The sequence below is a fragment of the Callorhinus ursinus genome, unplaced genomic scaffold (genome assembly GCF_003265705.2).
Source record: "Callorhinus ursinus isolate GAN/ISIS: 27379988/994484 unplaced genomic scaffold, GSC_fseal_2.0 scaffold13, whole genome shotgun sequence".
NCBI classification, from domain to species: domain Eukaryota; kingdom Metazoa; phylum Chordata; class Mammalia; order Carnivora; family Otariidae; genus Callorhinus; species Callorhinus ursinus.
Window position 1 is genome coordinate 27,851,195 of NW_027397075.1, and position 23,679 is coordinate 27,874,873.

At 36.0% G+C, this 23,679-nt stretch overlaps 1 protein-coding gene across 4 annotated transcripts in view; it reads right to left on the reverse strand.

Moving 5' to 3' along the window:
• NME7 (NME/NM23 family member 7) overlaps window positions 1-23,679 on the reverse strand; it is a 311,708-nt gene that overhangs the window by 133,794 nt on the left and 154,235 nt on the right. For all 4 annotated transcript variants that reach the window (XM_073899976.1, XM_073899978.1, XM_073899977.1 and 1 more), the window contains one exon: window positions 19,988-20,089. In XM_073899976.1, coding sequence (XP_073756077.1) covers window positions 19,988-20,089 — 102 coding nt within the window. The remainder of the gene's footprint in view (window positions 1-19,987; window positions 20,090-23,679) is intronic.

Genomic DNA, 23,679 nt, shown 5'->3' on the forward strand with positions numbered 1-23,679 from the left:
TAAATAAATAAATAAATAAATAAATAAATAAATAAATAAATAAATAACTTTTTTAAAAAAAGACATAAGGTGACAGAATGAATTAAAAAAACAAGACCATCTATATGCGCCTACAAAAGACTCATTTCAGACTGGAAGACACCTGAAGATGGAAGATGAGGCGATGGAGAAAGATCTATCATGCAAATGGATGTCAAAAGAAAGCCAGGGTAGCAATGCTTACTTTGGAAAAAATAGGCTTTAAAACAAAAACTGTAACAAAAGACAAACATGGGCACTATATAATAAAAAAGGGGACATTCAACAAGAAGATATAACAATTGTAAATATTTATGCACCTAACATGGGAGCACCCAAATACGTGAAACAGTTAATAACAAACATAAAGGATATAATAAACAGTAATACAATAACAGTAGGGGACTTTAACACCTGACTTATATCAATGGACAGATCCTTCAAACAGAAAAACAACAAGGAAACAATGGCTTTGAATGACACACTGGACCAGATGGATTTCACAGACATATTCAGAAAATTCCATCCTAAAACAGAATACACATTCTTTTCAAGTACACATGGAATATTCTCCAGAACAGATTTGCCTACTAGGCCACAAAACAAGTCTCAAGTTCAGAAAGACTAAAGTCAATACCATGCATGTTTTCTGACCACAATGCTATGAAACTAGAAATCAACCACAAGAAAAAAATCTGGAAAGAGCACAAATACATGGAAGCTAAATAACATGCTACAAAACAATGACTGGGAAAGAAATTTAAAAAAATTTTTAAAAAGCATACGGATACAAATGCAAATGAAAGCACAATGGTCCAAAATCTTTGGGATGCAGCAAAAGCAGTTCTAAGAGGGAAGTGTATAGCAATACAGGCCTATTTCACAAAATAAGAAAAATCTCAAACAACCTACACTTACACCTAAAGGAGATAGAAAAAAAAAAAAAAGAACAAACAGAAACCAAGACCACGAGAAGGAAGGAAATAATAAAATTTAGAGCAGAAATAAATGATATAGAAACTAAAAAAACAACAGAATAGATCAATGAAACCAGGAGTTGGTTCTTTGGAAAGATCAACAACAAAACTGACAAACCTCCAGCCAGACTAATCAAAAAAAAAAAAAAAGAAGAAGAAGAAAAAGAAGAAGAAGAAGAAAAGCAAGCAAGTGAGCAAGAGAGATGACTCAAATAAACAAAATCACAAATCAGAGGAGAACTAACAACCAACACTACAGAAACACAAACAATTATAAGAGACTATTATGAGAAATTGTATGCCAATAAATTTCACAACCTAGTAGAAATGGATAAATTCCTAGAAACATAACCTATGAAAACTAAAGCAGGAAGAAACAGAAAATTTGAAAAGACCAATTATCAGCAATAAAATTGAACTGATAATCATAAAACTCCCAAAAAACAAAAGTCCAGGATCAGATGGCTTTCTGGGCAAATTCTGCCAAACGTTAAAGAAGAGTTAATACTGGCATGCCTGGGTGGCTCAGTCGGTTAAGCGTCCAACTCTTTATTTCAGTTCAGGTCATGATCTCTGGGATTGAGCCCCATGTAAGACTCCACATGGAGCTTGCTTACAATTCTCTCGCCCTCCCTCTCCCTCTGTCCCTCCTTCCTCGGGGTGGGGGGAGAAGATTTAATACCTATTCTTTTCAAACTATTCCAAAAAACAGAAGAGGAAGTAAACTTCCATATTCATTCTGTGAGGTCAATATTACTCTGATATCAAAACCAGATGAAGATACTACTAAAAAAAGGGGGGGGGGGACTATAGGTCAGTATCTCTGATGAACACAGATGGACAAATCCTCAACAAAATATTAGCAAGCCAAATCCAACAATACATTAAAAAAATTCATTCACATGATCAAGTGGGAGTTATTCCCAGGATGCAAGATGGATCAATATCCATAAATTAATCAATGTGATATAACACATCAATAAGAGAAAAGATAAAAACCATATACATTTCAATAGATACAGAAAAATCATTTGGCAAAGGACAACATCCATTCACAATAAAAACTCTCAACAAGGTTGGTCTAGAGGGAACATACTTCAACATAATAAAGGCCATATATGAAAAACCCACAGCCAACATCATACTCAATGGGGGAAAACTGAGAGCTTTTCCCCTAAGGTCAGGAACAAGACAAGGATGTCCACTCTCACTACTTTTATTCAACATAGTACTGGATGTCCTAGACACAGCAACTAGATAACAAAAACAAATAAAAGGCATCCAAATTGGTAAGGAAGAAATAAAACTTTATTTGCAGATGACATGATAGTATATATACAAAACCCAAAAGACTTCATTGAAGGATTACTAGAACTCATAAATAAATTCAGTAAATTTGTAGGATACAAAACCAATGTGCAGAAATCTGTTGCATTCCTATGCACTAATAATGAAGCAGCAGAAAGTGAAATTAAGAAAAGTCTTATTTATAATTACACCAAAAACAATAAAATACCTAGGAATAAACAACCAAAGAGGTGAAAAAACTACACTCTGAAAACTATAAAAGAGTGATGAAAGAAACTGAAAATAACACAAAGAAACAGAAAGACATTCCATGCTCATGGGTTGGAAGAACAAATATTGTTAAAGTGTGTATACTACCCAAAGCAATCTACAGATTAAATGCAATCCCCATAAAAATACCAATAGCATTTTTCACAGAACTATAATAAGCAAACCTAAAAGTTGTATGGAACCACAGAAGACCCCAAGTAGCCAAAGCTATCTTGAAAAAGAAAAACAAAACTGGAGGTATCACAATTCCAGGCTTCAAGTTATACTACAAAGCTGTAGTATTTAAAACATTGTGGTACTGGCATAAAAACAGACACATAGATCCATAGAACAGAACAGAAAATCCAGAAATAAACCCCCAGTTATATGGCCAATTAATCTTCAACAAAGCAGGAAAGAATACCCAATGGGAAAAAGTCTCTTCAACAAATGATGTTGGGAAAGCTGGACAGCAAGATGCAAAAAAATGAAATTGGACCACTTTCTTTCATCACACACAAAAACAAACGCAAAATGGGTTAAAGACCTAAATATGAGACCTGAAACCATAAAATTCCTTGAAGAGACCGCAGGCAGTAATTGCTTTTACATCAGTCATAATAACATTTTTTTCTATACATGAAGCAAAAGAAATAAAAGCAACAATAAAAAGTTTCTGCACAGTGTAGGAAACAATCAACAAAACTAAAAGGCAACTTCCTGAATGGGAGAAGATATTTGCAAATGACATAGCTGATAAAGGGTTAGTACCCGAAGTATATAAAGAACTGATACAGGTCAACACCAAAAAACAAATAACCCATTTAAAAAATGGGCAGAATACATGGCCAAGAGACACATGAAAAGATGCCCAACATCACTCATCATCAGGGAATTACAAATCAAAACTACAATGAGATATCATTTCACACCTGTCACAATGACAAAAATCAAAAACACAAGAAACAAGTGTTGGCAAGGAGGTGGAAAAAAAAACTTTGTGTACTGTTGGTAGGACTGAACTGCTATGGCCACTGTGGAAGAGTATGGAGGTTCCTCAAAAAATTAAAAATAGAACTACCCTACAATCCAGTAAGCACACTACTAGGTATTTACCCAAAAAATACAAAAACATTAATTCAAAGGGATACATGCACCCCTATGTTTAGAGCAGCATTATTTACAATACTCAAACTATGGAAGCAGTCCAAGTGTTCATTGATAGATGAATGGATAAAGAAAATGGGATATATATGTATACATGTGTGTGTGTGTGTGTGTGTGTGTGTATATATATACATATATATATATAATGAAATATTACTCAGCCATAAAAAGAATGAAATCTTGCCATTTGCCACAACAGGGATGGAACTAGGGAGTATAATACTAAGCAAAACAAATCAATCAGAGAACGGCAAATACCACATGATTTCACTCACATGTGCAATTTAAGAAACAAAATGAACAAACAAAAAAAGGAGAGAGAGAGACAAACCAAGAAACAGACTCTTAATTATAGAAAACAAACTGATGGTTACCAGAGGGGAGGTGAATGAGGGGATGGGTGAAATAGGTGATGGAGATTAAAGATATACTTATCATGATGAGCACTGAGCAATGTACAAAATTGTTAAATCACTATATATTGTACACCTGAAAGTAATATAACACTGTATGTTAACCATACTGGAATTAAAACAAAAAATTTAATTAAATCATTATATAATGATTAAATGGTTAAATCATCAAGGAAATATAACAATTGTAAATATATATGCCCCTAACTTTAGAACACCCAAATATATTAAAATACTAACAGATCTGAAGGGAGAAACAGACAACAATAGAATAATAGTAAGGGACATCAATACTCCACTTTCAATAATGAACAGATTATCCAGAGAGTAAATCAATAATGAAACATTCGAGTTGAACCATACTTTAGACCAAAGGGACCTAAGAGACATATACAGAATATTTCACCCAACAGGAACAGAATATACATTCTTCTCAAGTACCCATCGAACATTCCCCAAGATACATCATATGATAGGTTACAAAACAAGCCTTAGTAAAATTAATTAATTTAAAATCATATCAAGTATGTTTTCTGACCACAATAGTATGCAATTAGAAATAAGTAACAGAAAGAAAACTGAAAATTTATAAATATGTGGAAATTAAACATGCTACTGGACAACCAATGGGTCAAAGAAGAAATCAAAAGAGAAATCAAAAAAGATCTTAAATGAATATGGAAACACACATACCAAAACTTATGGATTACAGCAAAAGCAGATCTAAGAGGGAGTTCATAGCAATAGGCACCTATGCTAAAAAACAAGAAAGCTCTCCAGTAAACAACCTAACTTTACACCTCAAGAAACCAGAAAAAAAAAAAAAAGAACTAAGCCCAAACTTAGCAGAAGGAAGAAAATAACAAATATTGGAGCAGAAAGAAATAAAATAGAAACCACAAAAAACAATAGAAAAGATCAATGAAATTAAAACCTGTTTTTGAACTGATAAAAAAATAACAAACCTTTAGCTAGATTACTAAAAGAGAAATGACTCAAATAAAATCAGACATGAAAGAGATATAATTATAACTGATACCAAAGAAATATAAAGAATCAAATAAACCATTGCAATTATATGCCAATTAACTAGACAACCTAGAAGAACTGGATGAATTCCTGTAAACAGTAAACCTTCTAAGGCTGAATCATAAAAGAAATAGAAAATCTGAAGATACAAATAATGAGATTTAATGAGAAATCAAAAATCTCCCAACAAAGAAAAGCCCAGGACCAGATAATTTCCCTGGTAAAATCTACCAACATTTAAGGAAGAATTAACACCAACTCTTCTCGAACTCTTCCAAAAAACTGAAAAGAAGGGGTACTCCCAAATTCATTATATGAAGACAGCATTACCCCAATGCCAAAGCCAGATAAAGACACTATAAGAGAAGAAAACTACAGTTTTCTGTAATAATAAATATGGAGGCAAACATTTTCAACAAAATATAAGCTTAATTCAACACAACATTCAAACAATCATACACCATGATCAAGTAAGTGGGCTTTATACCTGGGATGCCAGGATAATTCATTAAACACCAATCAATAAATGTGATACATCACATTAACAGAATGAAAGAAAAAATCATATAATCATCTCAAGAGATGAAGAAAAAATAGTTGAATCGCTCGGCATCAGGGAAATCCAAATCAAAACCTCAATGAGATACCACCTCACACCAGTCAGAATGGCTAAAATTAACAAGTCAGGGAACGACAGATGTTGGCGGGGATGTGGAGAAAGGGAAACCCTCCTACACTGTTGGTGTGAATGCAAGCTGGTGCAACCACTCTGGAAAACAGTATGGAGTTTCCTCGAACAGTTGAAATTAGAGCTACCATTCGATCCAGCAATTGCACTACTGGGTATTTACCCCAAAGATACAAATGTAGGGACTCGAAGGGGTACATGCACCCCAATGTTTATAGCAGCAATGTCCACAATAGCCAAACTGTGGGAAGAGCCAAGATGTCCATCGACAGATGAATGGATAAAGAAGAGGTGGTATATATACACAATGGAATATTATGCAGCCATCAAAAGGAATGAGATCTTGCCATTTGCAACGACGTGGATGGAACTGGAGGGTGTTATGCTTAGCGAAATAAGTCAATCAGAGAAAGACATGTATCATATGACCTCACTGATATGAGGAATTCTTAATCTCAGGAACAAACAGTGTTACTGGAGTGGTTGGGGGTGGGAGGGATGGGGTGGCTGGGTGATAGACATTGGGGAGGGTATGTGCTACGGTGAGCACTGTGAATTGTGCAAGACTGTTGAATCACAGATCTGTACTTCTGAAACAAATAATGCAACATATTTTAAGAAAAAAGAAAAAGAAGAAGATAGCAGGAGAGGAAGAATGAAGGGGAGTAAGTCAGAGGGGGAGACGAACCATGAGAGATGATGGACTCTGAAAAACAAACTGGGGGTTCTAGAGGGGAGGAGGGTGAGGGGATGGGTTAGCCTGGTGATGGGTATTAAAGAGGGCACATTCTGCATGGAGCACTGGGTGTTATGAACAAACAATGAATCATGGAACACTACATCAAAAACAAATGATGTAATATATGGTGATTAACATAACAATAAAAAAATTTTTTAAAAAGAAAAAAGGAAAAATAGTTGACAAAATACAACTTCCTTTCATGATTAAAAACTCTCAAAAGGGGAGAGAAAAAGATGGTGGAGGAGTAGGGGACCCTATTCCAACTGGTCCCCAGAATTGAGCTGGGTATCTACCAGACTCCTCTGAACACTCATGAAATCAGCCTGAGATGTAAGAAGATCTGGATCTCTACAAACAGAATATCGTAGGCGGTTGGTTTTGAGGTATGAAGCGGAGAGCCGTGATTCCGCGGGCAGATATTGGAGGATAAACGGCATTGAGAGGGAGACTGGCAATGGGGATCCTGCAACACCAGTGAGCAACAACCTCTCTTGCTGGGAATGGGGCACAGACTCGCAGACTGGTAGTGGCGGGGAAAAGACTTTATATGGAAACCAGAGCAGTGGGACCATGCGTGCAGACTGGGGGCGCTGACAGTTCTAGAAGCACAAAGGGGAGAGATGTGCCCTGACCTGGAGGCAAGGACTGGAAGCACTGCTGAGGGGCGCACAACCCAGGACTGCAGTTTATAGCAGCACAGACAGAAATGGAGACAGTGTGCCTTAGAGAGCTCACTGAAGCACAGACTGCGATCTCCCTGCTCTGAGGCAGAGGTTGGAAACGGTCTCTTCTGCTCTGACTCTCAGAAGAGACACGGAAAGCCACAAGGCAAAGCCGCCAGAGAAGAAAAGCCACAAAAAAACCAGTTCCCACTGAGCCCATCCCCCACCACAGGGGAGCATGGGTGGGGGCAGCAACTCTGCCCAAACAGGGTTGTCTGAATAACAGCCCAGCAGGCCCCTCGGCCAGAAGACAGGCTGTGAAAACAAGAAGCCAGCAACCCTAAGTTCCCTGGAAAACAGGTGCATTTTGTTTGGGTTGTGGTCAATAATTTGGACTCTATTCATTCCCTCAACCACCCATTAACAGAATGACTAGGAGGAGGAACCCCCAAAATAGGAAAGACTCAGAGATTATTACTTATGCCGCAGATTTACAAATGGATTCAGATATAACCAAGATGTTGGAGATGGAATTCAGGCTAGCAATTATGAAAATGATAGCTAGAATGGAGAAATTGATTAATGGCAACATAGAGTCTCTAAGAGCAGAAATGAAAGCTGAATTGGCAGACTTAAAAATGCTATCCAATCTAATCTAGATAATCTAACAGCTAGGGTAAGTGAGGCAGAAGAACGAATTAGTGACCTGGAAGAATATTTAATAGATAAAAAGAGAAAAGAGGAGGACAGGGAGAAACAACTCAGAATCCATGAAAATAGAATCAAATAAGTGACATGAAATGTTCCAATGTCAGAATTATTGGAATCCCAGAAGGGGTGGAGAGAGAGAGAGAACTAAAAGATATATTTGAGCAAATCGTAGCTGAGAACTTCCCTAATCTGGGGACAAACGTTCGTGTCCTAGAGGCAGAGAGGACCCCTCCCAAGATCAAGGAAAACAGACCAACACCCCGGCATGTAATAGTAAAACTCGCAAATCTTACAACCAAGGAAACCATCTTAAGGGCAGTTAGGGGGAAGAGATTCCTTACATACAGAGAGAGGAACATCAGAATAATATCAGACCTATCCACAGACACCTGGCAAGCCAGAAAGGCCTGGCAAGACATATTCAGGGTACTAAACGAGAAGAATGTGCAGCCAAGAATACTTTATCCAGCAAGGCTTCATTTAGAATGGATGGAGAGACGCAGAGCTTCCAAGACAGGCAGAAACTGAAAGAATGTGTGAGCACTAAGCCAGCCCTGCAAGAAATATTAAGGGGAGGTTCTATAAAAGGAGAAAGGCCCCAAGAGTGATGTACAACAGAAATTTGCAGGGACAATCTATAGAAACAAGGACTTCACAGGCAACATGATGACAATAAATTCATATCTTTCAATAATTGCTCTCAACGTGAACGGCCTAAATGCTCCCATAAAATGGCACAGGGTTGCAGACTGGATAAAAAGACAGGACCCATCCATATGCTGTCTACAAGAGACTCATTTTGAACCTAAAGATACATCCAGACTGAAAGTGAAGGGATGGAGATCCATCTTCCATGCCAGTGGACCTCCAAAGAAAGCTGGGGTAGAAATTCTTATATCAGAAAAATTAGATTTTAAGCTAAAGACTGTAGTTAGAGACACAGAAGGACACTATAACATTCTTAAAGGGTCTATCCAACAAGAAGATCTAACAATTGTAAGTATCTATGCCCCCAACATGGGAGCAGCCATCTATATAAGCCAACTGTTAATCAAAATAGTCATATTGATAACAATACATTAATTGTAGGAGACCTCAATACTCCACTCTAAGCAACAGACAGATCATCTAAGCAGAAAATCAACAAAGAAACAAAAGCTTTGAATGACACATTGGACCAGATAGACCTCATAGATATATACAGAACATTACACCCTAAAACAACAGAATACTCATCCTTTTCAAGCGCACATGGAACTTGCTCCAGAATAGACCACATACTGGGTCACAAATCAGGTCTCAACCTGATACCAAAAGACTGAGATTATTCCCTGCATATTCTCAGACCATAATGCTTTAAAACTGAAACTCAAACTCAAGAAACAATTTGGAAGAAATTCAAACACTTGGAAGCTAAAGACCACTCTGCTCAAAAATGTTTCTTGGGTCAACCAGGAAATAAAAGAACTTAAACAATTCATGGAAACCAATGAGAACAAAAACACATTGGTCCAAAACCTATAGGATACTGCAAAGGCAGAATCACTCAAAAAAAAAAAAAGAAAGAAAGAAAAAGAAAAATCCCGACTTCATCAACTAACTCTACATCTTAAAGAACTAGAGAAAAAGCAACAAATGACGCCTAAGCCATGTGTTAGAAAGGAAATAATTAAGATTAGGGCAGAGATCAATTAATTAGAAACCAGAAACACAGTAGGTCAGATCAACGAAACTAGAAGCTGGTTCTTTGAAAGAATTAATAAGATTGATAAACTACTGGCCAGACTTATCCAAAAGATAAGAAAAAGGACCCAAATTAATAAAATTATGAATGAAAGGGGAGAGATCATGACTAACACCAAGGAAATAAAAACAATTATTAGAAATTATTATCAACAACTATATGCCAAAAACTGAGCAATGTGGATGAAATGGATGCCTTCCTGGAAACCTATAAGCTGCCAAGCCTGAAACAGGAAGAAACTGACAACCTGAATAGGCTAATACCAGTAACGAGATTGAAGCAGTGATCAAAAACCTCCCAAAAAACAAGAGTCCAGGGCCTGATGGATTCCCTGAGGAATTCTACCAAACATTCAAAGAAGAAATAATACCTAATCTCCTGAAGTTGTTTCAGAAAACAGAAACAGAAGGAAAGCTTCCAGACTCATTCTATGAGGCCAGCATTACCTTAATCCCCAAACCAGGCAAAGACCCCATCAAAAAGGAGAATTTCAGACCGATATCCCTGATGAATATGGATTTCAAAATCCTCAACAAAATCCTAGCTAATAGGATCCAACAATACATTAAAAGGATCATCCACCACGACCAAGTGGGATTTATCCCCGGGATGCAAGGATGGTTCCACATTCACAAATCAATCAATGTGATAGAACACATTAATAAGAGGAGAGAGAAGAACCAGATGGTCCTCTCAATTGATGCAGAAAAGGCATTTGATAAAATGCAGCATCCTTTCCTCATTAAAACTCTTCAGAGTATAGGGATAGAGGGAACATTCCTCAAGTTCATAAAATCCATCTATGAAAAACCCACAGCCAATATCATCCACAATGGGGAAAAGCTGAGAGCCTTTCCCTTAAGATCAGGAACATGACAAGGATGCCCACTCTCGCCACTATTGTTCAACATAGGACTAGAAGTCCTAGCAACAGCAATCAGACAACACAAGATAAAAAAGGTATTTAAATTGGCAAAGAAGAAGTCAAACTCTCTCTCTTCACAGATGACATGATACTTTATGTGGAAAACCCAAAAGACTCCACCTCCAAATTACTAGAACTCATACAGCAATTCAGTAATGTGGCAGGATATAAATCAATGCACAGAAATCAGTTGCTTTCTTATACACGAACAATGCAACTGTAGAAACAGAAATTAGAGAATCGATTCCATTTAGAATAGCACCAAAAACCATAAGATACCTCGGAGTAAACCTAACCAAAGAGGTAAAGGATCTATACTCTACGAACTACAGAACACTCATGAAAGAAATTGAAGAAGACACAAAAAGATGGAAAAACATTCCATGCTCATGGATCAGAAGAATAAACATTGTTAAAATGTCAATGCTGCCCAGAGCATCTATACCTTCAACGCCATCCCAATCAAAATACCAATGGCATTTTCCAAAGTGCTGGGAAAAACAATTCTAAAATTTGTATGGAATTAGAAAAGATCCAGAATCGCCAAGAAATGTTGAAAAAGAAAAACAAAGCTGGGGGCATCACGTTGTCTGATTTTAAGTTATATTAGAAAGCTGTGATCACCAAGACAACATGGTACTGGCACAAAAGCAGACACATAGACCAGTGGAACAGAATAGAGACCCCAGATATGGACCCTCAAATCTATGGTCAAATAATCTTTGACAAAGCAGGAAAAAATATGCAATGGAAAAAAGACAGTCTCTTCAATAAATGGTGCTGGGAAAATTGGACAGCTACATACAGAAGAATGAAACTCAAACATTTTCTTACACCATACACAAAGATAAACTCAAAATGCATTAAAGACCTCAATGTGAGACAGGAATCCATCCAAATCCTAGAGAAGAACACAGGAAGTAACCTCTTTGACATCGGCCACTGCAACTTCTTTCAAGACATGTCCCCAAAGGCAAGGGAAACAAAAGCAAAAATGAACTTTTGGGACTTCATCAAGATAAAAAACCTTCTGCTCAGCAAAGGAAACAGTCAAAAAACAAAGAGGCAACCCACGTAATGGGAGAAGATTTTTGCAAATGACACTACAGACAAAGGGCTGATATCCAAGATCTATAAAGAACTTCTCAAATTCAACACCCAAAAACAAACAATCAGGTCAAAAAATGGGCAGAAGACATGAACAAACACTTCCCTGAAGAAGACACAAATGGCTAACAGACACATGAAGAAATGTTCATCATCATTAGCCATCAGGGAAATTCAAATCAAAACCACATTGAGATACCACCTTACACCAGTTAGAATGGCAAAAATAGTCAAGGCAAGAAACAAATGTTGGAGAGGTTGTGGAGAAAGAGGAACCCTTTTACACTGTTGGTGGGAGTGCAAGTTGGTACAGCCACTTTGGAAAACAGTGTGGAGGTGCCTCAAAAAATTAAAAATAGAGCTACCCTATGACCCAGCAATTGCACTCCTGGGTATCTACCCCAAAGACACAGATGTAGTGAAAAGAAGGGCCATATGCACCCCAATATTCGTAGCAGCAATGTCCACAATAGCCAAACTGTGGAAAGAGCCGAGATGCCCTTCAACAGATGAATGGATAAGGAAGATGTGGTCCATATATACAATGGAATATTACTCTGCCATCAGAAAGGATGAATACCCAAATTTTACATCTACAGGGATGGGACTGGAGGAGATTATGCTAAGTGAAATAAGTCAAGCAGAGAAAGTCAATTATCATATGGTTTCACTTATTTGTGGAACATAAGGAATAGCATGGAGGACATTAGAAGGAATGGAAAAAATGAAGGGGGGGAAATCGGAGGGAGAGATGAACCATGAAAAACTATGGACTCTGAGAAACAAACGGTTTTAGAGGGGAGCGGGGTGGGGGGATGGGTTAGCCCAGTGATGGGTATTAAGGAGGGCACGTACTGCATGGAGGACTGGGTGTTATATGAAAACAATGGATTGTGGATCACCACATCAAAAACTAATGATGCACGGTGACTAACATAACATAATAAAATAAAATTAAAATAAAAAATAAAATAAAATAAAATAAAAAAACTCTAAAAAAATTTGGTAGTAAACATACTAAAGCCCTTATTTGGCAAGGCCACAGCTAGCACTATATCAATGGTGAAAGGCTGAAAGCTTTTTCTTATATAAGGAATAAAACAAGAATGCCCAATCTCATCACTCCTATATAACATAGTGATCGACATCCTAGCCAGAGCAATCAGGTAAGAAAAAGAAAAAGGCAGCCAACTCAGAAAGGGAGGTAAAACTGTTTTTGTGGATATGATTTTATATATAGAAAATCCTAAAACTCCACCAAAAAGTGTTAGAAATAATAAATTAAGGAAAGTTGAAGGAAACAAAAATCAACATATAGAAATCAATTGCATTTCTATACAGTAACAATATATGAAAACAATCTTTCACAATAGCATCAAAAACAATAAAATACTTAGGAATAAATTTAACCAAGGTGGGAAAAGATCTGCATACTGAGAACTGTTAGACTTTGATGAAATGAACAGAAGGTGACACAAATGGAAAGATATCCCATGTTCACAGATTGAAAGAATGAATTTTGTTAAAATGCCCATACTACCCAAAGCCATCTATAGATTAAATGCAATTTCTATGAAAATTCCAAGGACACTTTTCATAGACATAGGAAAAAAATACTAAAATTTGTATAGAATCACAAAAGGTTCCAAATAGTCAAAGCAATTTTGAGAAAGAAAAACAAAGTTGGAGTCATCATACTCCCTGATTTGAAACTCTACTACAAAGCTATAGTAATCAAAGCAGTATGGTACTGGCATAAAAACAGACACATAGATCAATGGAAAGAATTTGGAGCACAGAAATAAACCCTCATATATATGATCAACTAATATTTGAAAGAGAAGCCAAGAATACTCAATAAGGAAAGGATCATCTCTTCAGTAAATAATGTTAATCAAACAGGAAAATCACATGCAGAAAAATGAAACTGGCCTCCTATCTTAAATATTATTTTGTAAAAATTATTTTACACCATAAAATGACATATAACCAATCTAGTAAAATCGTATCATTAAAGATTGTCTAATGACATGAGAAAAAGCTCAGTATTATTTAGGGTATCATGACCTACAAAGCAGTAATATTCACTTTGATCCAAATTTTATTTATGAAATTGGTAACTGGGTGATAAGATCATGGGCCACATTTGCTTTATTAAACTTTATTTCACTTCTAATTTTTCTATAATAGCCATGTATTACTTTTATAACCACAATAAAAACATATTATTTAAAAAATACAAATTCAGAAGAATAGAACAAAGTGAAGGAGGAAAAGGATAAAGAATAGGTAGAGAGTTTTACAAGAGAAGAAAAACATACTTCCTTGGGACTAGAATGAGGAGATGAGCATGAGTTCAGAAATAAATGGTCTGAAGGCAGAAATTTAAGAGATCATAATTAATAACCATACTTTTCTCTATGAAATAGAAGATAATGCTATCTTTTTATGGAGAGGAGGATGAATTGTAAAAGGCCTAAGGAAAATAATGGAAGTTTAAAATTGCTATTATGAGAATTAGCAGAAAGGGAAGAAGTAGAATGAGAAAAGATTTCTAGGGGGCAGTAATTGGTCCATCTTTGTTCAAAGATCATCACTTGCATCAACATGAATTTATACAACAGTATAACATTCAACTACTAGAACCTTTCAGTATATATATAAGCATGAGGTAGACACATGGTTGAACTGATCTAAATTTGAAGTTTCAGAGTGTAGACAAAGGACAGGAAAGTAAAGACGATGAGAATGGTATCAAAAAGGCAGTCAAAGATATGAACAATGGAACCTCCATACTGTTTTCCAGAGTGGCTGCACCAGCTTGCATTCCCACCAGTGGGTGGGGGGTTGGGTTAGCCTGGTGATGGGTATTAAAGAGGGCATGTACTGAATGGAGCACTGGGTGTTATATGCAAACAATGACTCATAGAACACTACATCAAAAACTAATGATGTAATGTATGGTGGTTAACATAACCTTAAAAAAAAAAAAAAGATATGAACAATGGAGTCTAGGTTGACCAGAGAAAGAAGTCATTGAAAGTGGCTTTACAGTGTCAGAAAACAGAAGGGTCCAAAGCCTAGAGGTTTCAGTCAAGTCAAAGGTGCACTGTGAAGAGGATCAAGAGACCCAGGTGACCAGAAAGCTATGGCAGACATTACTATACTAGGGATTAAGTTTACAGAGGTGTCTCTGTTCCAGATGTCAACAAAGAAGAGAGGATGGTTGTGGAAGAAAACTGGGAAGCAGAATGACTAAAGATAATTAACAGAAATGGTCCATTCAGCCCTGAGGCCCAGTGCTGGGTGAATCTTTCACATGGGTGTTAGGGTGTTATTGTACCCAAGTTGATAAGAACTGGGATGAAGAGAAAACCTATAATCAGGGGTTTGCAGTCTTCATGGAATAAAGGAATGTAACCAGGAAGTCAACAGATGACAGAAACAAACAGACATCAGCTCCAAGCATTTCTCTTCCAAGTTTACCACAACCCCCTGCACATTCATGAAAAAAGAACTGCATTTCAAAATATTATGATACTTCCACTTTAAGCCTAAAATCAGTTAAGGCTACTCAATAACAGGTGAAATACCATTCTGACAGTCAAATGATGGGAAACTATTAAAATTTTAAAGAGCCACATTTTGTGTATGAAAATATTTGACTCTTAATTCAATCTGGCCATGGGGTAAAGGTTATCAAAGTATACAAGCACATGAGGATAAGTAATCACTTGACCAAAAATTCAGATTCCCTTAAATAAAATCCTTTACATAAAATATTTTACAAACATATTTTCATAAAATAAGGCATACTGATGTGAGGTTATTTGGCTTGTCATACCCATCAGTCCAAGAACAAATATATTTTGCACAATTTTTCCAGACAATTTACCACTTCTTTGGTGACTTTCAGTTTCCTAAGGCTCAGCAGGAAAACTACCAGGCTACTCAACATTGAAATTCTTGAGCAGGTGCAATCAAAACCTCTTCCAGAGGCAAATCAGGTTTTCTGCCTAAGTAGATGTATTTTCTGCAGGTGATGGTGTAGTGAGTGAATGTTTCTCTAATTGTAAAGAAACCTGTTGTGATATTTTTTTCCCTTCTATGCAGTAGACTCCAACATTTTTCAAGCACCCTTGTCAGTAAAATATGTAAATACATCAAAACATGTATATATTTTAACAGGTTATATAAATGTACTCTTATTAGTCTATACATTAAATTTTATTAAAACTTAATTTATTTTTTATATAGTAAATAAATAAAAGTGGAAAGTTTAACATACCCTTCCCCACCAGTGACCTGTGAAGTAAACCACCCCTTCTTGCAGACCACTTCTAGAGAGACTGGAATAAATTCTGTTCATACACAATGCGTGTTTCCTTCCAGCTACAGGAGAATGAATCTGCCAATAGTGCAGACATCAATGATGAAAGTGATGTCCATCTACAACATATGTAGTTACCAAGTGGTCTAACAGTCACTGTAAGGCTTAACCTTCTTTTGAATCAACTTAAAAAGTAGTTCTACATCTTAGAAAGGAATAAAGAAAAAAGAACTCATTTTGGTAGGTGAAATATTTTTAAATAATGAGTTAATACCAGATTTTAGGTATACATAAAAATATAGCCAGTCTATTCATTTATCAAATATTAATTGTATGCCATGACATACCTTGCCTTTTTCCCAGACACTGATTATATTTACATGTTTTGCAACCCACAGTCTCTCTTCAGATATGGAAATGACTATGCAGTGATGAAATGAATTTCTAAATTATTTTAATACAATACATAAATAGGTTGGCACACTGACAGTTTAGAGTGAGACTGCCATTTATCAATCCTACCTCCTAAAACTAGAGTATAAGTTCCTCAAAGGTAAGGACTGTATTTATTTGATCACTACCATAAACCTAGTAGCAGCACCTAGCACAGTGACTAGCATACAGTAAGCATTCAACGCTTACAATTTTGCTGGAGGGGTGGATGAAAAGGGACAAAGAAAGGGAGTGGAAGAAGAATTAAATAAACCAAAGTCTCAGAACAAACTGTAAGAACCATTTTATTGTTCCTAATGTTTGACTATAACTACTAATGATATTTCTTCTGATTATATACATATGTCTATGTATATATAGACATATATACCCATCTAATATATATATATAATATCTATATATACCCATCTATATATATCCATCAAAGGCACATGATCCTGCTTAACATCCTGCACCTGCACTTAGTATGTAATTCAAGACTCTGAGACTCAAGAGGAAAATCCATCCCAAATCAGGACCAAGTCCTCAATTAAAAGTTCATTCACTTCCAAGTTTTATGATAAAATAAAAGGCATTATTCTCATTGTAAAAGTAATAGAAGTACTTTAAGGAAAATTGGTAAAATATAGGAAAGTAGAATTTAACATTATCATATTTCTACCACCCAAAGACAATGACTATTAACATTTTATATGTTAAATTCATACCAAATTTTAATATCCCTAATAGTACAACTTTCTATAATGCTATAAGGGGCTCATGGACAACTAAAATGAAAAAAGAATAGTAGAGTAATTCCAACTATGTTTAATGAGGGAAGACTTAGGATCTTGGAAGAGTTTCCAAACTAAACTCTCATGAGATTATGAGCTCTTTAAGGAAAGATACCTTGTTCTAGTCTTCCTTTTGGCCCAGCCATGGGATCAAGCACTGAGCCCTGTACATACTATTCCCTCTGTAAATGTTCACTGAATGTACATCTAGAAAGAGAGGTAATCAGGAAACTTTTATTGTTAGGACTTTTCCTTCTGTTATTACTCAGCTGCTCACTCCCCAATTCCTTCCCGATGACCTCATCCTGTCATTCACTGCCGAGTACTTTACAGTAATGATAAAGATCTTGCTGTAGCCTGAAAGTGAATCTGTTTTATTCTTCCCTTTCATCATATCATCTCCTTCTTCACTTAGCTAAGGTCTCATTCCTTGCAATTCAGCTCAGAAGTTATGTTCTCCAAGAAGTCTCCCCTGATGCTATTTTGCCCCCCCAAGGCTGAGCTAAATGCTAAAATTCTGGGCTCCCATCATACCCAGTGCAAGCATCTAACACTGCAATTGCCATGGAACGTGGAAATTAGCCACTTACTGCCCACTCATAGACTGTAAGCTCTTTGAGACTTCTGGCTTCATATTCACAAATACTAGCAGATTCAGTAAATACTTATGGAATGAATGAAAGAATGAACATACTCATCCCATTCAATTTTTGTTCTAGTTTTTATCTCTTTAATTTGCCCATTTGTTCAGTCAGTTGTTCACTCACAATTTTAATTATCTTAAAAAATCAATAAACAAAACCCTGTCCTGGCCAACAGAAATCAGATATAAAAATGGCAAACATCAAATCTGTTTACTCATGTAATCAAAAAGTATCCCTTTCTAATTTCTTACAATTAATAATCAATATACACTCAATAATCACCATTTTCTCATAAGGTCCTCTACATCAGAGTCACCTTTGAATAATCACTCTTTCACAACCACATTTAATACTTATTTCTATTCTTCTTTCTCCGTGAAAAGATAGAAAGTAGGTCCTGCCAATTCTTTCTCTAATGGTGTCTAAGAGCATCAGGTCCGCTCTTAACTGTTTCTAGAGCCCCTGCCTTTAATCTCTTCTAATTTAGTATGCTCTTTTTGCATCAAGGTAATGACTCCATATGCTCCAAATTAAGCTAAATATGAGGAATTGCTATTTCCTACCACATGGGATTCCACTCATACAGAATTCACAATTTTAGCCTAGCCATCTCACATTCACCTCTACCAGCATTTGCTGCCTTATTTCCTCTATCTAAAAAAATGTATTTCCTTGTGCTTCTAGGTATGCATTTCCTATTGAAGCCAAGCAAATATTCTTGCTGTATACCATAGTAAATTTGCAAAATTCCTTCACTGTTGCCTGTGTATATGCTTTAGAGATTTTCCAATTCTCTTCGTGCCTTGATTCTTCTTTAAATCCCGATTCAGAACTCTCTTCCTCTGTGTAAGTTTTCTCAATTATCTCCAGGTCATATCATTTGTTCCCTTACTAAACAATCCTTCAACATTTGCATTTTATTTGAACTAATAATATTTAAGTCCTTATTGTATGTTTCTTTTTAAGTGTTCTAAAAGATCATTATGTGTGTACTCTTCTCCCCTACAGAGCTTAATCTGGCAGCAAGCACTCTCACACAAGTTGATTTCTTAATAGGTGCTGTTAACTTACTATCCTACATCCAAGGGAACATAAAAATGCTGTCTGGATTAAACTGAATTGGATGCTCATATTCAATAAACAATTTATAAGTGATAGTAAAATAAAGAAAAGAGAATAAATTTAAATTATAGTTAGCGGCGCCTGGGTGCCTCAGGCCATTAAACATCTGACTCGTGGTTTCAGCTCAGGTCATGATCTCAGGGTCATGAGATGGAGCCCCAAGTGAGCTCCACACTCAGTGTGGTGTATGCTTGTCCCTCTCTCTCCCCCTCTGCCCCTCCTCTGGCTCATGAGCTCTCTCTCTCTCCCCCTAAAATAAATAAATAAATAAATAGATAGATAAATAAATAAATAATAAATAAATAAATAAATAAATAAAATCTTTAAAAAAAATTAGTGTTTAAAATCACTACTCAGCTTTTAACATTTGCAGGGAGATTTCTCATATGTACTCTAACGCTACTTTTGCTTTTTAGGCCCATCCCTTTCCTCTTCACCCCTTTTTCCACCCATGTCTATATGAAGAAAACCCAAAGCAAAATGAAAAACATATTAGAGATTATCAAGTTTCACATAGGTCCCATTGCTCATATTTATGGTATGAGGCCACCATATCAATATTCTTCACACTGAGAGCTTTACTAAGAGCCTCCCCATGTCAAAGGATAATTAGTGTCTTAGATAATTTCCATCAGAGAGCTTGATAAATTCATTTAGACAATTTAGCAAGAAGAAACAATAAAAGAAAGTGCCACAGTAAAGCTTTCTGCCCATTCTATACTGTCACTAGGCTAATAAAAAATTTACTTTTTCTTGAAATATTATATAAAAATTATTCAAAATGTTATTTTGAATAAAAATTTATCTGATTTAGTATTATTTTGGTATTATTTCTTTTAAAGAATAAATTAAAACTATCAAACCTGTTAAGATACTTAGCTAGTGAATAAAACAAGCTTGATTAATATTTTAAACACTAACTTACAGGATCAGCAGGTCCACAGAATTCTCGAAATGTCTTTGTAGGATTATTTTGTTGAATCTCCATTGCTACACAAGGGCCAGAATACATTTCTTTCACCATCTCCTATGATGCACAATATAAAAGAATACTTAAAATTAGTAAAAATTAATAATCTTTTACTCATCCTCTTTTACTGTACCACTATTCCAAATCTTAAAATCTTTGTTATCTTTGAATCCTCACGTACCCCGTATGCCAAGCAGCTCCCCAATTCTGTCCACTTCTCTTGCAAAAATGTGTTTCAGATATGTTTCCTCATCTCATTTCCTACCACTAGTATCATTTTAATTAATGCTTTACCACCTGATACTTTCATTAATTGAAATGATCTTCTTGTACATCTTCCTTTTAAAAGGTTTCTCCTCTTAAATACAGTCCTATTGAATGAACATTTCTAAAGATATAAACTTCAAAGTTTCAAAGACACTTTTAAAAATCATAATCATTTTCAGAAATGAAAAAAACAGGGACCAGATTCTCTCACATTAAACATCTAGAAATCAGACAATATATATGAAACCACAGTTCTCAAACACTAGATGACAGGCAGCACGGTATTATGATCCCTGAGAGAAGAGAATCAAATGAAGTAAGCCATATGACTGCCCCATCTTACTGCCTGAATGAAGTTTCCAGACAGTGGGACAGGGAGAGGAAACACAACAGAGCCCAACACTCTCACTGAGTAGAAGAGACAAAGACTGGAGTTCAGGGAGGCCAAAGTAGCTAGAATTTGCAGGACAGATTACTGGAGAAGGTGAGAGAACTATGGGAGAGTAAGCTACAGGGATCTGCAGAGAAGTTCACCTGAGTCTTTGGCTAGGAGTCTATATATGTATAGAGGAAACTACCCAAAGCTAAGAAAAGAACTACCGGAAGCAGTTAAGTGAAACCATTCACAGAGAGAACACAAGGCTGAGAAGACTTTGCATTTCCACAAGCCGGAGTAGAAAGCCCTCTTGTGATACACAGGGCATCAGGTAGAGTCCTCAGAAGGGTATTGCACCATTATAGTTGGCCTTATATATGGGATGCTCTGTACCCCTCCTGTAAAGCTTAAAAGCAAGCCTTGAAATGGTCAAACTGATCCTAAGTAACTTCAGTGAGTGCCAAAACTATGTCAAATACTCTTCGAAGGAATATGACATACATACCATATAACATTATAAATTTCACATTATCCAGCATCCAATAAAAATTACCAGGCATGAAAAGAAATAAGAAAATATGAACCATCACTCGAAGAAAACTCAATAAATTGATACAGATGTAGCAATGACAGAAATGTTGGCTACACAGAATGTTAAAACAGCTAATGTAAATAGGCTCTATATGCAAATTAGACGAAGCAAACATGGACATGATGCAGAGGAAAATCAATGATATTAAAAAAACCCAAAGAGTACACTCATGGTGAGCACAGCATAACATACAGGGTTACTGAATCACTATGCTGTACACATGAAACTAATGTAACACTGTGCCAACCATACTCAAAAAAAAGACCCAAATGGAACTTCTAGTGATGAAAAACTACATCTGAATTAAATACACTGGATGGGATGAACAAAACAAAATACTGCAGAAGGACAATAAATTTGAAGACATGAAATACCAATTACTCAAAAGCAAGCAGAGAGAAAGAATGAATAAAACTGTCCCACAGTAATTTTTTTTCCCAATGACAAGCTGTCTAATATGTATATAATTGGGAGTCCCAGAAAAAGAAAAGAAGGGGTGATGAACAGATAAAGATTCTAAGAATTAACTGCTAAAATATTTTCAAATTTGATAAAACTCATAAGCCAATGGATCCAACAGAGTCCAAGGAAAATAAATGCAAAGTACAGTGAGCCAATAATTAAATTGGCTAAAAACAAACAACAAAAAAATTAACAAAAAACCCTTAAAAACAACCCTCCCCCAAAAAGACATATAACAGTAGAACAAAGAAAGATGTAAATGACAACAACAAAAATCTGTCAACCTACAATTCTATACCCAGGTAGATTTTTTTTTTTTTTTAATAGAGATTGGGAAAAGGGCAGGGAGGGGAAGAGAAAGAGGGTGAGGGAGAGAAACTTAAGCAGGCTTCATGCCCAGGGCAGAGCCTGATGCAGGGCTCAATCTCACAACCACAAGATCATGACCTGAGCTGAAATCAAGAGTTGGACACTTAACCAACTGAGTCGCCCAGGCTCCCTGGAAGATATTTTTCACAGATGAAGGAAAAATAACTTTTTCAGACAGACAAAATGTGAGAGAATTCACTACCAGCAGCCCTATACCATAAGAAATGTTAAAGGAAGTTCTTCAGACAGACAGAAAAAAGTACCAGACAGGGATCTATACAAAACAATGATAAACATGTGGGTAAATATAAAACATATGTTTTTAGTTGGTGTGAAAGATTATTTAAAGCAAAAATATTAAAAATGCGTTACAGGGTTTATAATAGAAATAGAAATAAAAACATATGACAACCACAGTACATACAGAGGGGGAAATGGAAGTATACTCTTAAGGTTCTTAACTACATGTGAAGTGGTACAATGAAAAACATGATCAAAGAAAAGTACCTCTCACAGTGTCTGGAATACTAAATGAATGTTCTTTTCTTCTCTACATGGGGAAAAATACTTCAGGAAGAAGTGAAAATAAATATAAAGACTCTGAGGCAGAAGTACAGTTGGTGTGTATGAAGATCAGTAAAGGAGCCAGGATATCAGGAGCTAAAGTGAGACCACAGGAAAGCAGTAAGAGATGAGGTCAGATCACATAGGGACATGCAAGCCATTTTAATGAATTTGGAGAGTTTATGACATACAATGACAACGTAAAATAAAGGTAATTTATTACAGAACAATATTTAAATATTAATTGGAACTCAGTCATCACACCTAATAGAAACGCCAGAAGTACCAGAAGCCATAAGAGCTTCACGCTTAATATAGTACACAGAACCCTACTCATTAGCATCCCTAAAGGTATCCCCCTGAAGTCACTTTGCTATTTCACAAAGGTCATATGTAATTGATCTTTTATGGATAATTATGTTGAATCTGATTTTCTGTCTCATGATATTGAAGTACTGCCTACACATAAATGTCAAGAGCCAAGTTCTCAGTAGGGGCAGAAGGCAGCAGGAACATGCCATCCAAAAAGAGAGGAGTGAATTTTGTCTGCTTTTATTTCATTTGCCTCTCTCCTTGTCTTTCATTGTTAATCACAAATACCACTAAAAATACAGACATAAAGGGCTATGCAAATGTACAAAATGGAAAGAAAAAAACATCTTGGAAAAAGGACTCCATCAAAAGCATAATATACTCCTTAAAAAACGGACTCAACAAAATTCTCAAGTCACCTAGGTTTTTAACTAATTAAAAAATTACCAAAACCAAAATACCTGTTTGTTTCCTTCACAGCCCTTTGACTCCTGTCTTTTATAATGGGATCATCTGATTTAATGTCCATCCTCACCAGAACATAAGCTCCATGAATGCAGGTCATGAGCTTTTTTTTGTTCATCTCCCTACTTGATATCTAACACATTGTTTGGCACATAGTAGCTACTCAGTATATATATGTAGTAAATAAGTGGGCTGTGATAACACAACGAGATAGGAATTATCACTTTTATGACTGCAAAT